Source organism: Bufo gargarizans, chromosome 3 (genome assembly GCF_014858855.1).
Source record: "Bufo gargarizans isolate SCDJY-AF-19 chromosome 3, ASM1485885v1, whole genome shotgun sequence".
Lineage (NCBI taxonomy): Eukaryota > Metazoa > Chordata > Amphibia > Anura > Bufonidae > Bufo > Bufo gargarizans.
In genome coordinates, this window is record NC_058082.1 from 222,078,088 (window position 1) to 222,096,772 (window position 18,685).

At 46.5% G+C, this 18,685-nt stretch overlaps 1 protein-coding gene across 2 annotated transcripts in view; it reads right to left on the reverse strand.

The window, feature by feature from the left end:
* Nucleotides 1-14,796, reverse strand: part of LOC122932519 (inosine-uridine preferring nucleoside hydrolase-like) — a 36,650-nt gene extending 21,854 nt beyond the window's left edge. Inside the window, exons 1-4 of one of the 2 annotated variants that reach the window (XM_044286985.1) lie at nucleotides 14,668-14,715; nucleotides 13,873-13,944; nucleotides 10,807-10,999; nucleotides 7,327-7,506 (exon numbers count right to left, since the gene is read on the reverse strand). In XM_044286985.1, the coding sequence (XP_044142920.1) occupies nucleotides 7,327-7,506; nucleotides 10,807-10,989 (363 nt within the window). In that variant the 5' untranslated portion in view covers nucleotides 10,990-10,999; nucleotides 13,873-13,944; nucleotides 14,668-14,715. Of the gene's footprint in view, nucleotides 1-7,326; nucleotides 7,507-10,806; nucleotides 11,000-13,872; nucleotides 13,945-14,667 lie in introns of both variants that reach the window. The other variant, XM_044286984.1, reaches the window with a different exon arrangement.
* Between the last annotated feature and the right edge of the window lie 3,889 nt (nucleotides 14,797-18,685).

Sequence of the window (18,685 nt, forward strand, 5' to 3'; positions counted from 1 at the left end):
GCCCCTTTTTTGGTTTCCCTTGTAGTTTGTAATTGAGGTGTGGCTGCCTCCTCAGTCTCACATTTCTGACCACCCTGTCTGCCCCATTGGCTGATTTTAATTAGTGTCAGTGCATAGTTAGGCCTGCTCCACTTCACTCACTGAAGCCATGGCACCAGGACTCTCACTGCGGTCCTTGGTGGCTCTTAGGCGCCGGTGGTGTTGTGGAATGGGCCTGCTGTGTAGCCTGCATTCCCTGAAGTGGATGGTAGCCGTTATGGCACCCAACAGGTAGTTTACAATGCAGGTACGTGGAACCTACACTCCCTGAAGTGTATGGTAGCCGTTATGGCACCTAACAGGTAGAATTTAGCGTAGGAACCCGTCTAACAGAGAACGCCTTGACGCTTGGCAGACGGGCTCAAATAATTTTGTACAAAATAATTTGCCAAGTATCTCGCACTTATAGTGTAGCACTTGTTATTTCCATGCAATTTTTGTACTTTATATTGCAGTGCATTGTCACATTGCATGTCTGTCTTTTATGTTATTTCCCTGCCCCAGCAATGTGCTCCTGCGGTTGTTATGTGACTGAGCCCCTTTTTTGGTTTCCCTTGTAGTTTGTAATTGAGGTGTGGCTGCCTCCTCAGTCTCACATTTCTGACCACCCTGTCTGCCCCATTGGCTGATTTTAATTAGTGTCAGTGCATAGTCAGGCCTGCTCCACTTCACTCACTGAAGCCATGGCACCAGGACTCTCACTGCAGTCCTTGGTGGCTCTTAGGCGCCGGTGGTGTTGTGGAGTGGGCCTGCTGTGTAGCCTGCATTCCCTGAATTGGATGGTAGCCGTTATGGCACCCAACAGGTAGTTTACAATGCAGGTACGTGGAACCTACACTCCCTGAAGTGTATGGTAGCCGTTATGGCACCTAACAGGTAGAATTTAGCGTAGGAACCCGTCTAACAGAGAACGCCTTGACGCTTGGCAGACGGGCTCAAATAATTTTGTACAAAATAATTTGCCAAGTATCTCGCACTTATAGTGTAGCACTTGTTATTTCCATGCAATTTTTGTACTTTATATTGCAGTGCATTGTCACATTGCATGTCTGTCTTTTATATTAAAACAGAACCACTGGGTGGGAGCTGTGAAGTGAGAAAGAGATTTTACAGGTGAGTTCACAAAAATCTCGTTTTCTCGCTCATATCATTGGGGGACACAGGACCGTAGGACGTCCTAAAGCAGTCCACAGGGAGGGAAACAAATCACACGCCCATGGAGAAAAACGCCCTCGAGGATGCGTAATCCGCTGCCGCCTGCAAGACCTTGCTGCCTGGAGCAGCATCCGTCGATGCCTAGGAAAGCACCCGGTAAAACTTGGTGAATGTGCCGGAAGAACAAGACACTGCCTTTTACCACTAGAAAGCTAATGTCTGGAGTAGATGAACCCGAGAAGTGCCGACCGCTGGTCAGGTAGGCCATAACTCCGCTGGGCGGTGCCTTGTCCTAGGAGCGGAATGCCCAAGCAACTGTCAGACAGATATACCTGGAAAACATCCCTTTGGAGGTCGTCAGCTTTGACAAGGACCTCCAGGAAAAAAGCTGGTAGAAGTCTGTACAGCGGAAAGCGCTAGTTATGGACTAGCAAACCTCATAAGCCAAATTAGATGGCTGATGGAGAGCTCGCTCTCTAAAATGTGAAAGAGAAAGAAGAGAATACCATGTCTGAGATGACTTGGAAAGTGGCGACTACCTTCTGCAAAGAAAGAAGATACCGGGCGTAGCACTGCCTTATGCTAATGACAAAAGAAAAATGTACGTACAAGAAGGCGCTATCAACTCCGAAAGCCGCCGGGTGAAAGATCCCGCCACCCGGAATGCCGCCTTCCCAGAAATAAAAAGGAGAAGAAGAAGTCCCAGAGGGAGGACTTGTTTTTCATTGAAACGCCTCCAAACGATCCACAGGTCGTTGGGACGAAGCCGGCTGCTGGCCACAACTGTGGAAGCAGAACCAAAATCCAGGCCCGCAGGATCCTCCTCTGGTTAAGAGAACACCCCTTAGGAAGCGGTAAATTGGTAGACTAATGCCCCTACAGCCGTAGAGGCTTGTGGTGAGACTTCTAGCAAGAGAAGCTGCTTGAGAAACTACTGAGAAAAAAATTACTGAGCCAGGCATGCCCAACTGCAGGCCAAAAAACCAACACCTGGGAGAAAGGTAGAAGCAAAGCCGATGTGAGCATCACCAGTGATGGGAAGACCCGTAAGTGACCATATATTGACAATGAGTAAACATTGCCTAGAAGGGCAGATGACCAAGATGAGAGAAATACTCTTGCCTGGTGGAGTGTGATTACTACGTCCAACGCCCTAACCTTACCTGGGGGAACCCTGGTCATGAGGAAAAAAATACAGCTGGGATTTCCATAGCCGTACAACCCATGTCTACTGGTCGGCTAGATAGAAGGGGAAGATGGTCAGCCATCCAGCTCGAGGAGGGACAGGCCCTGACAATCAAAGTGGAGGGGGCGCAGCAGTTGCAGAGAGAGCAGAGCATCTAGGAGTAACGGCAACGCCCCCATTACTCCTAGAGGCTCATTTGCATTTATTAAAACATCATTTTTCTCAGCAATGCGGGCACATATGAACATGGGACCAACACAGATGTCTTCAGCTGCCAAGTGCACATGCACCAGGTCTGCCAGTTTCATAGGTCCAAATCTGCTGACCTTTAATACAGAATTGGCTGTAGATATCATGTGGCAATAATTATAGTAAATGCAAAGAATTGTACAGAATGTCTTTAAGTGCAGTGATTTTCTGCCGACTGCAAGTGCTTTACAGCTCACAGTTCACATTCTCCCGTTAGGAGGTTTATCCTTACCATGCTGAGTATTGATCAGCGGGGGGGAAGGGTGTCAGTCCTTGCAAGGGTAAAAAAAAAAAGTATTAAAAAATTTCTTAGCAAACCCTGTTAAAAAGGGTTTTTCCCTGAAGATTTTATGGCATATAAAAAGGGTAAGCCATAAATGTCTCCTAGCTGGGAGTCCCACCTAACAGGAGTAACCTAGCCAAGCTTTTTTTTTTTTACTAGCCGCAGACCTGTGTGGCCACCTCTCCATTCAATCTTCACCTGGATGCAGCGGCCAAGGCTTTGACACGTCTGGGGATTGGGGGGGGTCAGAGAACAGCTGTTCTCCCATTCGTGAGACTCCCATCTATTAGACATTTGTGACATACCCTATTAATAGTCCACAAATGTCATTGGTAAGGAAACCCCTCCAAAGGCAACCTACATGGTCAAACTACTGTCTATGAGGGCAGCATGACATAGTGTCAGAGACCTTGATTCCAGTGGTGTGTCATTCACTTGGGTACTATGGCATACTTCCTGTTAAATTTACAGTTGTATTAGTTACAGAGTAATGTGAGCACGGTAACCTAGGAAAGCAGCATATTTAGGCTCTTCCAGCCTACTCACTGCTGACAGGTGGATGGGCGAAGCCTGCGGCTCATGAATAAGCCATTTTCCTGTAACTTTGAGAGGAACTACACCATAATGATACATAAACTTCTGATACCACTGTAAGCTGCCTCTGCACATACCATTATGAAGTTACCAAAAGTGAAGGCCTAGAAAAGGAGACGTGCTTGGGGAGTTAATACATTTCTCTGAACTTCAAACTGTCGTAAAAAAAATGGTTAAAGAGGACCTTTCACCACTGCTCACATTCCTGTTTTAATAGCTTCTTGCATTCCCCATGTAATAACAATTCTGGAGCATCTATTCCTATGTCTCTATGTTGTGCCATTCCTTTATTATTTCTACTAGAAGTTCTGAATGAATTGCTAGCAGTCTGCAGTAAGAGTACAGAAGGGCGGTAACCAGTTGTGGGGTGTATCTGCACAGTACTGACAATGGCAGCACTGATTGGATAGAGTCATTCTGTGCAGGGACACCCCCTCCCCCCCCCCCCCCAACTGGTTACCGCCCCTCTGTACCCTTACTGAAGACTGCTAGCAATTCATTCAGAACAACATAGAGCCATAAGAATAGATGTTCCAGAATTGTTAGTACGTGTGGAATGCATGAAGCTATTAAAATAGGCAGGTCAGGAGGGGTGAAAGGTCCTCTTTAATGTTTAGACATGCTTTGTACAAGGTGTTTCTTGTAGTTGGTCTCTCTAAGATCAGCTACTGTATAGTTTTGTTTGAGTAGTCTCCAAGGCATTGCTCCTAGCTAGTCAGAATCCTACTCCTCACTTATGAGGGGCAACACCTCGAAACAGCTGTCTGTGGATGGATAACTGGCTTAGGTCTTCCCCGTCACATCCTTAAAGGCTTGTAAAAGAGCTAGATCTTGACATAGGGGCTGCTCAATATGGTGGATCTGGTGATCTCTGTAATGACACCCCTTGGCTTGGTTTTCCTTGCTTTGAAGGGTTTGTGGCTTTCACTGTGTTGACGACCCATAATTGGGGATCCACAGTTATTTTGCATATTGCTATACAATGTAGGGCCCTGTGCTTGGTATGTTGTGAGGAGGAAGGAGCGTTCACTAGAGTGCTGTGGTCTCTTCAAACAGTTGATCAGCAGGGGTACTGGAAGCTAGACCCCCACCAATCAGATACTGATAACCTAACCTGAGGATAGATCTTTAAAATTGTACTCCTGGAAAACCCCTTTAACTCCTTGGTGACCTCACTGTACGGTTGAAGTCGCCACTTTAAAGAGGGCGTAGCCACCGGATTTCTGCTGCGTCAAACAGCAGAGAACCGTAGCAGATGTATGTGATCAGCCCTATGGCTGATCGCATACATTAAACCCCTCGGATGCCATGATCAAATGTCACCACGGCATCTGAGCGGTCAAGAAGTGGGAGCCGCGCACTCCCGCGCCCATAACAGCGTTCCCCGGCTGAGACTGGGGAATCTGTTACGTAACAATAATAACCTGAAGCCTCATGCAGGATTCGATAGCTATTACTAGAATATACCAGTACAGGCCAGCAGGTGGCAGCGATGTGTTGGTATACTTTAACCCCTTAGTGACCAAGCCTGTTTGGGCCTTTATGACCAAGCGTTTTTCTTCCTTTTTTCATGGTCTCGTTCCAAGAGCTATAACTTTTTTATTTTTTCGTCTATATAGCTTTATGAGGGCTTGTTTTTTTACGGGACAAGTTGTAGTTTTTAATGGCACCATTTTGGGGTACACATAACTTTCTGATTAACTTTTATTAACTCTTTCTGGGAGGGAGATGGGGGAAAATAGCAATACTGCCACTGCGTTTTTACATTATAAATTTTACGGCGTTCATTTTTCGGTACAAATAACATAATATCTTTATTCTCTGGGTCAGTACGATTACAGTGATACTAAATACTTATAATTTTTTTTACGTTTTACTACTTTTTTTTCCAATAAAACCCCTTTTATTAACCAAAAAAATGATTTTGCATTGCCACTTCACAAGACCCATAACTTTTTTTTTTCTTTTTCTATGGAGTTGTGTGAGGGCTTGATTTTTGAGGGACAACTTGTATTTTTCATTGGTATCATTTTGGAGTAAATGGCGCTTTTTGATCGCTTGTTATTACGTTTTTTTCGGTGGAAACTAAGAATAAATTAGAAATTCTGTCTTTTTTTTATTTTTATTTTTTACGGCATTCACCATAGGGGATAATTTATGTAATATTTATGTAGTCCGGGTCGTTACGGACGCGGCAATACCAAACATATGGGGGATATTTTCTTTTTGCAATTTTTTTCATTGAAAAGCGTATTTTCAATGGAAAAAAAGCATTTTTTTAAATTAATAAATGTGTATTTTTTTAAAAAAAATTTTACTACTTAATAGTCCCACAAGGGGACTATAATATACAGTATTTTGATTGCTTTTAAAATGTAATGCATTATCTCTATAAGGCATTACATTTCAATAGCAATGCTATTCAAACATTGACCAGCAGGCTGCGCCAGAGAGGCACAGCCTGCTGGAGAGAAATGAAGACAGGCTCGGGGCCCTGAACGGAAGCAAGGTAAGCTTCCGAACACATCAGCACCCCGCGATCTTATTTTCGGGGTGCTAATGGGAGACAGAGGGAGTCCGCTCCCTCTGTCACCACTTTACATGCAGCGGGCGCCATTGCGCCCGGCATGTAAAGGGTTAAACAGCCCGGATCGGCACTTCTGCCGGTCCGGGCTGTTAGAGCAGGGTCCCGGCTCTCATGTGAGAGCCGGGTCCGCGCTCCCCGCTGCACGGGGGGTCCGTGCAGCGCTTAGACCGTAAAAACGCGGCGGCCCAGCCTAAGGCCCCTTAGTGACCGCCGTAAAAACACGTATGGGTGGTCACTAAGGGGTTAAATGGAGTGTTCTATGATGGATTTTTTGATGTCCAAAAAAAAAAAATGTTTTTTCAAATATTAAAAAATATATTTAATATATTAAATATAAGTTTAAATCATCCCTCTTTCTCCAAAATAAAAATACATAACCAATAAAAAAATATACACCATGGGCATCGCCAGGTGCGAAAAAACACTCTATTAAAATATAACAATATTTATCCCATAATGGTGTAACGGAAGAAAATGGCCAATTCGCCATTTTTTTGTCACTTCCCCTACCCCAAAAAATGTAATTAAAAGTCACATACACCTTAAAATGGTATTACTGAAAAGTACAGATTGCCCCACAAAAAATGATCTCTGTACACATAACTACAAAAAAGTTATAGAGGTCAGAATATGGATTTCCGTAAGGCAGCGGATATCTAAAAGTGTCTAATATGGAGCCACAATACTGTATTATGGATCACATTGAATCAATATATCATCAGTAACGTCTAGGGAATCTTTCCTAATAAGCGCTTGTTACTAACCTGTGGAGGGGCAATGCTATACACAGTACTTACCCTCCCTCGCTCCTCTAACGCTGTCGCCTCCCTTGCCCTCACACATGCTACACTTGGGTCCCGACCAGATGTGATGACTTCTTTTCCTCTTCAGCTGCGTGAGTCAATAGGAATTCGGCTGCAATACTGATGAAGTATACGCTCGTGACAAAGAAGCCAAACTAAGGGATCTTGCTTATTCAAGATGCACTTCTGCTGGCTACAGAGTTCTGCTAATCTGCATGCATTTACTTTACATTGCACCAAGTCATACCAGTCCAGAGGTTGGCACATTATATCTACACAAAACACCATTAGGCACCAGCAGCAGTTTTTAGGTGCACAGGCCATTTAGCTATTTGTCCAATTCTAATTACAAAAGGAAACGTCCAGAACAAAAGTGACTTATTAAACCATGTTATATGATAAAACTGGAATGTATCTTTAGATAACCCACCTGTCTGGGATACTCATTTACTATTCTTATCATTGCAAGAACAGCATGCTCTTTTTGTAGCAGGTCAAGATCAGGAGATGTAGAATCTGGTACATCACCCAACCCATCAACTCCATGGTAACCACTGGCATGGAGAGAATTTCCCAGTAGTGATCTAGCTGCACCTTTATATACAGGAATCTGCAAAACAGATAGAAACTCATTGAAGTAACAAACATAACAGAATAAAACAGGAATTCTTAAAGGGGTTGGCTACCTTTTTGAGGGGAAGCAACCTCCCCCCCCCCCCTTTTGGAGAGACCAGCAAAGCAGGGGTGCACCACCAATGAGGCCAGGTGAGCCATGGCAATGAGTGCTTTCATTGTGGCAAAGGGGTTAGGTTAAGAAATTGTCATGAAGGGGGGGGGGGGGGGGGGGCGCCGTTTCTGTTTTCGCCTCAGGCAGCAGAAAGTCTAGGTGCACCCCCGTGGCAAAGGAAAGCATATTTACCTGCTCCCCGACCTTGGCTGCCTTGCTTGGGTCCTCATCTGTCAACATCCGCTTTGATGCCATTGCAACCAATTACTGGCCGCAGAAGAGACTTGCTCCCCTCATGTTGTCAATTGGTCATGTGATGCAAAGGGGGTAGGTCATCGCTGTGGCCAGTCATTGACTGTAGTGGCACCAAAGCGGATGTTGAGAGCAAAGCAGCCAAGGCCAGGGAACAAAGGAGCCAGGACCCATGCTTCCCTCTGCAGGTCTGGTCAGAAGGGGGGTTTTCCAAAGAAATACAACCAAAAGGTGGCTAACCCCTTTACCCCCCACACAGGCGCGCGCGTTCACAGGAACTGAAGGTAAGCGAGTGGATCTCCAGCCTGCCAGCGGCGATCGTTCGCTGGCAGGCTGGAGATGCGATTTTTTTAACCCCTAACAGGTATATTAGACGCTGTTTTGATAACAGCGTCTAATATACCTGCTACCTGGTCCTCTGGTGGTCCCTTTTGCTTGGATCGACCACCAGAGGACACAGGTAGCTCAGTAAAGTACCACCAAACACCACTACACTACACTACACCCCCCTGTCACTTATAAACCCCTTATGAACCCCTGATCACCCATGATCACCCCATATAGACTCCCTGATCACCCCCCTGTCATTGATGTGTGCCCCTTTGCCCACCTTGGCTGCAAAAAAGTGTCACACATGTGGTATCGCCGTACTCAGGAGAAGTTGGGGAATGTGTTTTGGGGTGTCATTTTACATATACCCATGCTGGGTGAGAGAAATATCTTGGTCAAATGCCAACTTTGTATAAAAAAATGGGAAATGTTGTCTTTTGCCAAGATTTTTCTCTCACCCAGCATGGGTATATGTAAAATGACACCCCAAAACACATTCCCCAACTTCTCCTGAGTACGACGATACCAGATGTGTGACACTTTTTTGCAGCCTAGGTGGGCAAATGGGCTCACATTCCAAAGAGCATCTTTCGGATTTCACCGGTAATTTTTTACAGATTTTGATTTCAAACTTCTTCTCACGCATCTGGGCCCCTAAAATGCCAGGGCAGTATAACTACCCCACAAGTGACCCCATTTTGGAAAGAAGACACCCCAAGGTATTTTGTGATGGGCATAGTGAGTTCATGGAAGATTTTATTTTTTGTCACAAGTTAGTGGAATATGAGACTTTGTAAGAAAAACTAAATAAAAGAAAATAAATCATCATTTTCCGCTAACTTGTGACAAAAAATAAAAAGTTCTATGAACTCACTATGCCCATCAGCGAATACCTTAGGGTGTCTACTTTCCGAAATGGGGTCATTTGTGGGGTGTTTGTACTGTCTGGGCATTGTAGAAACTCAGGAAACATGACAGGTGCTCAGAAAGTCAGAGCTGTTTCACAATGCGGAAATTCACATTTTTGTACCATAGTTTGTAAACGCTATAACTTTTACCCAAACCATTTTTTTTCTTTTTGCCCAAACATTTTCTTTTTATCAAAGACATGTAGAACAATAAATTTAGCGAAACATTTATATATGGATGTCGTTTTTTTGCAAAATTTTACAACTGAAAGTGAAAAATGTCATTTTTTTGCAAAAAAATCTTTACATTTCGATTAATAACAAAAAAAGTAAAAATGTCAGCAGCAATGAAATACCACCAAATGAAAGCTTTATTAGTGAGAAGAAAAGGAGGTAAAATTCATTTGGGTGGTAAGTTGCATGACCGAGCAATAAACGGTGAAAGTAGTGTAGTGCAGAAGTGTAAAAAGTGGCCTGGTCATTAAGGGTGTTTCAGCTAGGGGGGTTGAAGTGGTTAAACAGCCCTAACTTTTTTTTTCATTGACATGCTAACACATTATGCTCTGAGCCTCTATGGCACAGACTGTGGTTTGGACAACACTAGTGTGCCTGGCAGAAGGATTACTGAAGTTACAGTCCTGGAGTCCTTTCTAGGTCTGCCCAGGGCCTAATCAGCCTCTAATCATATCATTTAGAAGTTACAGTCCTGGAGTCCTTTCTAGGTCTGCCCAGGGCCTAATCAGCCTCTAATCATATCATTTAGACCCAATCAGAAGGAAAATTATATGGTCACAGACTGCCGCAATCAAAGGGTTAACTGTGGGGATTGGAGATACCTCCGATCCCGGCTGTAGAGCAAAAGAAACTGAGCTGTTAGTTCCAGTTCATTTGCAAACCAGGAATCCTCACAGAAGTGCTCAGCACCCTCTATTCTTTAGGATTATTACATGGGGAATGGAAGTAGTTACTAAAACAGACGTCAGGTCCACTTTAAAGGGATCATCCCATAATGGACAATATGGGGGTCATTTACAAAGAGATATACGCCACTTTTGTGGCATATATCTGGCAAAGATTCTGTCGCATGCTATGTTGCAGCAGAATCTGCGACTTCATCCCCGCTCATGCCAGGTGTAAAAAAGGTGGCTTGGGTGGCTCGTCTAATTCATCATTTTCTATGCCTGTTTGGCGTAGAAAATGGTCTAAATGTAAGACAGCTAGGAAGCTGTCTTACATTTAGAATCGGCGGTGGATACGCCTCAGTTATGTAGAGGCCGACGCCCCTACATACCGTAACTTTTGAGATCCAGCGCCAGCATCAGGGCTAAAATACCGGTCTTAATAACGTGCGCCTATGTATCTATAGGAGAAGAGAAATATCTCTGATACCCCGGGGAATCCTATCAATGCACTGAGTTGTTACCCTAAGCCCCCTATACACTGAATGGGGCAGCAGGGCGCAAGCCTGACCACGCTTTACCATGCAGGCGCTGACAGGAGATGGTGTCGAGAGTGACTACGCCTTTTGTCTTCGGTAGTGGGAGAGCAGTCACTGGGTAATCACTGTCTTTAGGTCTGAGAGCAATCCAATTCCCACCCAAAAGTGAACGTTCAGCTTTGGTAGCAATGGTTCTTTGATAAAGAGTATTTACGTGACACATTCTGAAAATGAACCTCGGAGCAGGAACGGCACCTGGAGTCGGTGGCAGGTGTTTAAGACGCGTAGAACATTCCTGCAAACATTTTCTATAGTAGAGTTTCCATGACAGCAGGTGATTCCCAGGATCTCAACGTGAGGTGCCGCCAATGCCACCATAAGTGCTTGGGCATCGTCTACTCCACAGTCCACATCTACCAGCAGCAATTTCTTGTCCATTTCATGAAATCTGAAAACAAAAAAGTTATGTTTCTTACTTTTGCTGTGAATGCATGTTTCCGCCTGCTAGGAACAGATGACTATAAAACATACAAACATAGATTACAACGGCAGTAGACCAAGTCTGCTTGGACAAAGGAGGCTGTGTAATATTTGGCATGACAGAAACAGCTTAGGCACACAAGTTTATTATAGTTGCACAAAACGTAACACAGGCCACACGGGTTCTCTCTACGCCCATCAATTTCACACAGAAGCTTTTTCAGAGGAATCCAAAAGAAGCAAAATCCTAGCATACTTTATTGGATGCTGTATTACGGAGGTATCCTCCCCTAGATGCACAAGTAGTGCCTGAAGCTTCACAGTATGGAGCCACAGGAATGCGGATCTACAGGGAAGGTAACATGACAGAAAACATGTTGTCCTTAAAGGGGTTGCGCAGCAAATTATAACGATGACCTATTCTCTGGACAGGTCATCAATATCCGTTCTGTGGAGGTGCGACTCCCTGAAGTGCCGCTTCCTGGTCATTACACTACACGTCATTTCCTGTGAAGCGGCGGCGTAGTGTAATCACAAGTACTCGCTCCATTCATGTGATCATCATTACACTGCATTTCCGAGACAAAGTGCAGTGTAATGAACAGGAAGCGGTACTCGCGTGGAGAGCCGCCTCCTCTCCACACATATGATCCTGACGATAGGTCATCAACATAAATCGCGGCACAACCCCTTTAAATTAATGTATTACCCAAATAAGAAACTGCAAAATAGTAAGTAAAATAAGTAAAAGTGGCCAAAGATTGCTGCGGAGCATTGGGCTCTTGTGTGGTGATAGACCAGTTGTTTTGGCTACATGTGCACCACAGTGAAAAACCGCCGTAGTTTTCAGAACCATTGCAGTCTATGGGGCTAGTCACAAAACCGTTTTTTTAACGGCCAGTGAATAACAGCCGTCAAAAAATAGGACGACTGACCCCGTTGAAATCAATTGGACAATTTTTAACGGCCGCTTAGACACGAGTGCAACCAGCTAAGGACAGATAAAAACGGGTACACTAGTGCAATATGGCCTTTTAGGGATAAAAAAAAAATAATCACTCCCCTCATCCACATGCAGGTGCAGAGGCAGTCCACTCCTCTCTTGACTGTGAAGGACCTGCGCTCAGCGTGATCTTGTCACTACGCAATCACGCTAAGAACGTGCAGTGACATCACAGTTAGCTCAGGTCCTTCACAATCAGGAAAGGAGCACCTGCCTCTGTGCGTGCGAGTGGATGAGGGGAGGGATTTATTTTGCTACCATTTTTAACGGCTGTGAAAAATGCCCATTAAAAACAGGCAGAAAATGCGTGCACAAATGGTTGAAAAATGACCATGTGTCCATTTTTAATGCCCACTTTTTCTACTACGTGTAGCCTAAAAGTTCTTTCTATGCAACTTTTTTGAGTCACATGGTAGTCACAAGCAGTACTGCGATAAGTGGATCTCCGGCTATTAATACTCACCTCCTGATCCCCCAGTGCTCCCATTCTAATGCTTCTTGTTCCAGTGATGACGATTCAACATATACGTGTGTCCAGTACAATCAATCACTGGCTGTAGAGGTGACCTGCCAACACCTGTAAGGTCCCCCACCGTGGCTAGTGATTCACTGCAGCGGCCAGTTGTCTGTGGCGGGATGACATCGCTAGAGGAGAAAGTACAGTGCACGGTGGTAGAATAGGAGCAGCGGGGGATCACTTAGGTGAACAGAGGTGCAAACAGATATCACAGGGTCCCATAGCAAAACATAGTATGGGTCTCCCCAACCCTAAGGCTGGGTTCACACCTGAGCGTTTTACAGCGCGTTCCTACGCGCTGTAAAACGCACAACAGGCAAGAACCAATGCTTCCCTATGGGAATGGTTCTCACCTGGGCGTTTTACAGCGCGTACGATCGCGCTGTAAAACGCCCGACGCTCAAACAAGTGCTTGAGCTTTTTTTTGGGCGTTTGTCGCGCGTTCCCGCACATAGATATTCGGGAACGCGCGACAATGTGTGCACGCCTGTCTCTGTATGCGCGATTGTAAACGCCCGTACAATCGCGCATACAGAGCGCTCGTTGCAGAACGCTCAGGTCTGAACCCAGCCTTAGAGTCTAAGAGTTGTGGCGATCCTTGCCTACTTTGCCAGATTTCCATTTCAGTAAAAGTGGAACAGGTGCATAATAACTATGGTGGTCATTCTGGACACCATGTTCTCAGTAGACAACTGGCATAAATACAACTCCCCATACAGCTATAGAGCACTGCTTCTTCTCACACAGTATACTATAAAACTGGCTGCCTGCAGCCACCACTAGGGGGAGCTCAGGGCATAGGAATGTATACAGGTAGCATTGACCTCACTTTGCACTGAGCTCCATTGCCCGTAATGCGGTTTGTCGCGGTTACTGTTACTGTGTCCATTTTACCTTGCAAAACAGAGCAACATGCTAAACTATTAAACAGAGCCTCCGATGCAGATGCACCTTAAAGGGATATTCCGGTAGGTAAAAGTTATCCCCTATCCACAGGAGAGGGGATAAATATCAGATCAGTGGGGTTCCTACCACTGGGAGCTCCACGGGGGCCCCATACCCCCTGCTGCTACCGTGAAATGACAAGAGCGGACGGTCGTACATGTGCGCGGCTGCTCCTTTCATTTCTATGGGAGTTCTGGAAAAAGGCGAGTACAGCGCCCCCCACCGATCTGATTTTTATCTACAGGAATACCCCTTTAAGTCTCATTCACACATCAGTGTTTGGTCAGTGATTGTGAGCCAAAACCAGGATTGGAGACTCCACAGACATAAGGTATAACGGTGGGTTCACCACATTTCAAGCCTCCATTTGACGTACCGTATACGTTAGATAAAAAAAAGTTTAAAATTGCAGTCACCAATGCACGGCACCATCCGCGATCCGTCCATACTGTAAAAAAATAACAGCATGTTCTATTTTTTTGTGATGTGGAGGCACGTATTGAAATACCATGGAAGTACTCTGTAGTGCTTCCGCTCCGTAATGCTCGCGAGAAGGTAAGTATGTGGTGTTTATTTTTTTTACTTTCTGTGAGGGGCACATTGTGGGCATATTACTGAGGGGCACAATGTGGGCATAACTACTGTGCAGTGGCATGAAGGGGGAATAATGACTATGTGGACTGGGTGGGATTAGGTGTATAGGTATGTTTTGGGCAGAGTTAGAGGCGGCCTAGTGTGGATATAATTTGTGTCCCTCTTTATTGGTTTACAAAGTTGGGAGGTATGGTGTCAGCCGGTTCACACTGAGATCCTGGATCTGGTCCATCAGGCTTCTGCTGCCCCTGACAAGTAGAGTTCTGCCATATTCTGACCAAAACCTGGTGATAATCCCATTGTAAATGCAGAGTCTGTTCAGGTCCGTCCCATGAGCCCTGCCTGCTGTGATAAGAAAACTGGAAAGTGTGAACAGAGCCTTAGAACTAATTACCAAGTGCAGAGGGCATGTGACATGTGAGGAGTCACTGCAATGCGGTGTTTTATATACAGTGTACGAATTCACAGCATACAGTAATACACAGAACATGCGTCTAGCTGGGGAGCAGGCAGACACAGGCGGCACTGCGTGTGAGCCGCGGCAGCCAGCAATGGCGCCCCATTAGTGGCCACTTACCTACAGTACAGCTACAACCTCTCCTGGAAGCCCTGGGCTGTCACGTGATCGTCACCTCAGCCCCGCCCACCAGTTGACTTGGATGTGACAGGAGAGAAACTGAAGTTGGGATTGGGAGTCATGTGACACGGATCACGTGCACAGTGTCCTGGAAATGGCAGTGTGGGCAGCTGTACTCGCTGTGTGTGGTGCACGTCTGTATCCACTGTGCACTGTACAGGGCTGAGCTCAGGTGCAGTCCACTAGAACCTCAGCAGGGGGCAGTGTGGGCAGCTGTACTCGCTGTGTGTGGTGCACGTCTGTATCCCCTGTGCACTGTACAGGGCTGAGCTCAGGTGCAGTCCACTAGAACCTCAGCAGGGGGCAGTGTGGGCAGCTGTACTCGCTGTGTGTGGTGCACGTCTGTATCCCCTGTGCACTGTACAGGGCTGAGCTCAGGTGCAGTCCACTAGAACCTCAGCAGGGGGCAGTGTGGGCAGCTGTACTCGCTGTGTGTGGTGCACATCTGTATCCCCTGTGCACTGTACAGGGATGAGCTCAGGTGCAGTCCTCTAGAACCTCAGCGGGGGGCAGTGTGGGCAGCTGTACTCGCTGTGTGTGGTGCACATCTGTATCCCCTGTGCACTGTACAGGGATGAGCTCAGGTGCCATCCTCTAGAACCTCAGCGGGGGGCAGTGTGGGCAGCTGTACTCGCTGTGTGTGGTGCACGTCTGTATCCCCTGTGCACTGTACAGGGATGAGCTCAGGTGCCATACTCTAGAACCTCAGCGGGGGGCAGTGTGGGCAGCTGTACTCGCTGTGTGTGGTGCACGTCTGTATCCCCTGTGCACTGTACAGGGATGAGCTCAGGTGCCATCCTCTAGAACCTCAGCAGGGGGCAGTGTGGGCAGCTGTACTCGCTGTGTGTGGTGCACGTCTGTATCCCCTGTGCACTGTACAGGGATGAGCTCAGGTGCCATCCTCTAGAACCTCAGCAGGGGGCAGTGTGGGCAGCTGTATTCGCTGTGTGTGGTGCACGTCTGTATCCCCTGTGCACTGTACAGGGATGAGCTCAGGTGCAGTCCTCTAGAACCTCAGCAGGGGGCAGTGTGGGCAGCTGTACTCGCTGTGTGTGGTGCCCGTCTGTGTGCACTGTACAGGGATGAGCTCAGGTGCAGTCCTCTAGAACCTCAGCAGGGGGCAGTGTTTTAGCAGAAATGCCTGTATAGCAATCCTAAATTCTTCATGGGGTCAGCATGAGCCAATTGTACAGAATAACGGCAGACGGCTCCCTGCTTCTCCATGGAAATGAACTACCTAGACGCAGTGATGGCTAACCGTGGCACTCCAGCTGTGGTGAAACTACAACTCCCAGCATGCTCCATTTATTTCTACAGAGTTCTGAGAGCAGCCAAGCAAGGGGGCATCTTGGGAGTTGTAGTTTTACCACAGCTGGAGTGCCAAGGTTAGCCATCACTGATAGAGGGTGTGCCCCCCAGCCTCTGCTACTGGGGCATGTGCCCGGCTGCCCCCCGCATGTGAAAGCTATTCACCAATCTCACAAGGTCATATTGATAAATCTCTGCTGTACATGTAAACATTTGAATGTGTGACATGGGCTCTGATTGGCCACAGCTAAGTCATGTGACTCATAGATGTCAGAAAGCATGCACGGAATGTTACAATGGTTGCTACGACTACAGAGATCAACTGCCACAATCAGGACGGGTACCAACTGCACTTATTCCTGACTGACCATCCAAGGAGGACTTTGTGTCCTGACTGGTCCATTTATTCCTAGAAGACGCCTCTTCGTCTAGATTTTCTCCGCTTCTGCAGGTAAGTGCCAGTCTATACACATAGCATGCGGCATACCTGTATCTCACTGATATCTGGGGTATATAATATGTCAGGGCAGGTACATCCAAGAGGTGTCCAGTGCAGTGTTATATAATGCTGAATACTGTACACTAGAGCCAGAGGTGGGCCAAAAGCACATCTGTCACCTGAGTGAGCCCCCGCCCCAGGTAACACCACACCATGACCACTACCATTACCACTGTCTACTGACTGAATAATATTACATACCACGTAATAATCACTTCTCATGCTACTTATAAAAACACTCTGCAAACACCAATATTACCACCATGCAGTGAGCAGTTCTGCAGAACATAGTGATTACAGTGGACATCTCTGATCGAAATCATTCACTTTTCCCATCTTTTCTATCTGGCCCGGACCACCATGATGCAGGGTTGCCAACCATCAGTAGATTTACAGACAGTCCGCAAAAAACTAGTATTTTTCTGCCACTGGTAGCATCCGGCAGAAATAAACCCTGTCTGTGAGCTATGTTCAGTATTCATGGCATGTGCAGTGAACACTGTGGCTCCATGCCTCAGCTGCTGTGCATTATGAAGGCCAGAAGCCTCTTCTAGGCCAGCCTTCAGCCTGAGTTATTCTGGCAGTCACGTCCGCGTGTTCGAGATGACATCATCGTGCGCCTCCGCCTGGACAGAGCGATCTCAGTCTGGCCTGGAAGAGGTGTGCAGCCTACATCATGGACAGCAGCATGGGGTGGGCATCAGGTGAGTATTTCAAGTTTTTTTTCTTTTCAACAAAGAGCTGCACACCATGGGAGCAGTAAAGGCTACCATTTATACTATTGGGGGTTACTACAGGCTACCATTTATACTACTGGGGGTTACTACAGGCTATTATTTAGACTACTGGGGGTACCATAGGGCACTATTGATGGGTACTATATGTATCACGATCGGCGTGACTATCACATACGTGACACAGAGGGAGGGAAAGAGGAAGGCCCTGCCCAAGTGAGAGGGAAGGTGGTGACCCCCTGACTCACCTTGCGGCTGGCACCTGGCTGCCCTGACGTCCCTAGACGGGTTCCTCACCCGTACGCCGATCACGTGCCTAAAACCCTGGCTTTCCCTAAAATGAGCCCTAGATAGTGAACAGGGCGGTGGGAACACTAGTCCGCACCACTAGCTCTAAAGGAAAACACCAAGGGGAGGACAGACAATACAGACTAAACATATAATCCCAGGTGGGTGACAACAGGAGACAACAAAAAGCCCAACAGGGATCCGGAGGGAAGCACTCTGGAACAACAACCAGGATTCACAGCTCCAGTGGGTCAGTATAGATGTCCAGGCAGGAAGCTCTATAACTGGCAACTAGAGAAGTGTGAGAGGAGAATATAAGGAGGTTGGGAGTGGCAGACAAGAAACAGCTGAGGAGGAGAAGCTACGGATCCCTGAGTGAGACAAAAAGGATTGCAAGGCAAACACAGAAAACAATCACTAAGAAACAACGTGATCTTTAGACATGGAGCGCGCAGCCACCCGCTGCGACTTCCTGACCCCGGGTATAACGGAGTCAGACGTGGCTCTTGACACCCTCGTGACAATATGGGAGCATTATAACTACTGGGGGAATTATATGGAACTATTAAAACTACTGGGGCACCATAGGGTACCATTTAAACTACCGGGGCACTATAGGGAACCATTTAAACTACTGGGGATACTATATGGGGCTATTTAAACTACCAGGGACACAGTAGGGGACTGTTTAAGCTTCTGGGGACCGTTTAAGCTGCTGGGAGCACTATAGAGCAGTATTATAATTACTGTGGGTACTATATGGGAGCATTATAACTACTGGGGGCATTATACGGAACTATTGAAATTACTGGCGCACCATAGGGGACCATTAAAAATGCTGGGGGCACTGTAGGGAACCATTTCAACTTCTGGGGACACTATATGGGGCCATTTAAACTACCAGGGACACTGTAGAGGACTGTTTAAGCTTCTGGGGACTGTTTAAGCTGCTGGGGGCACTATAGAGCAGTATTATAATTACTGTGGGTACTATATGGGAGCATTATAACTACTGGGGACATTATATAGGACTATTGAAACTCCTGGGAAACCATAGGGGACCATTTAAACTACTGGGGGCACTATAGGGAACCATTTAAACTACTGGGGACACTATATGGGGCAATTT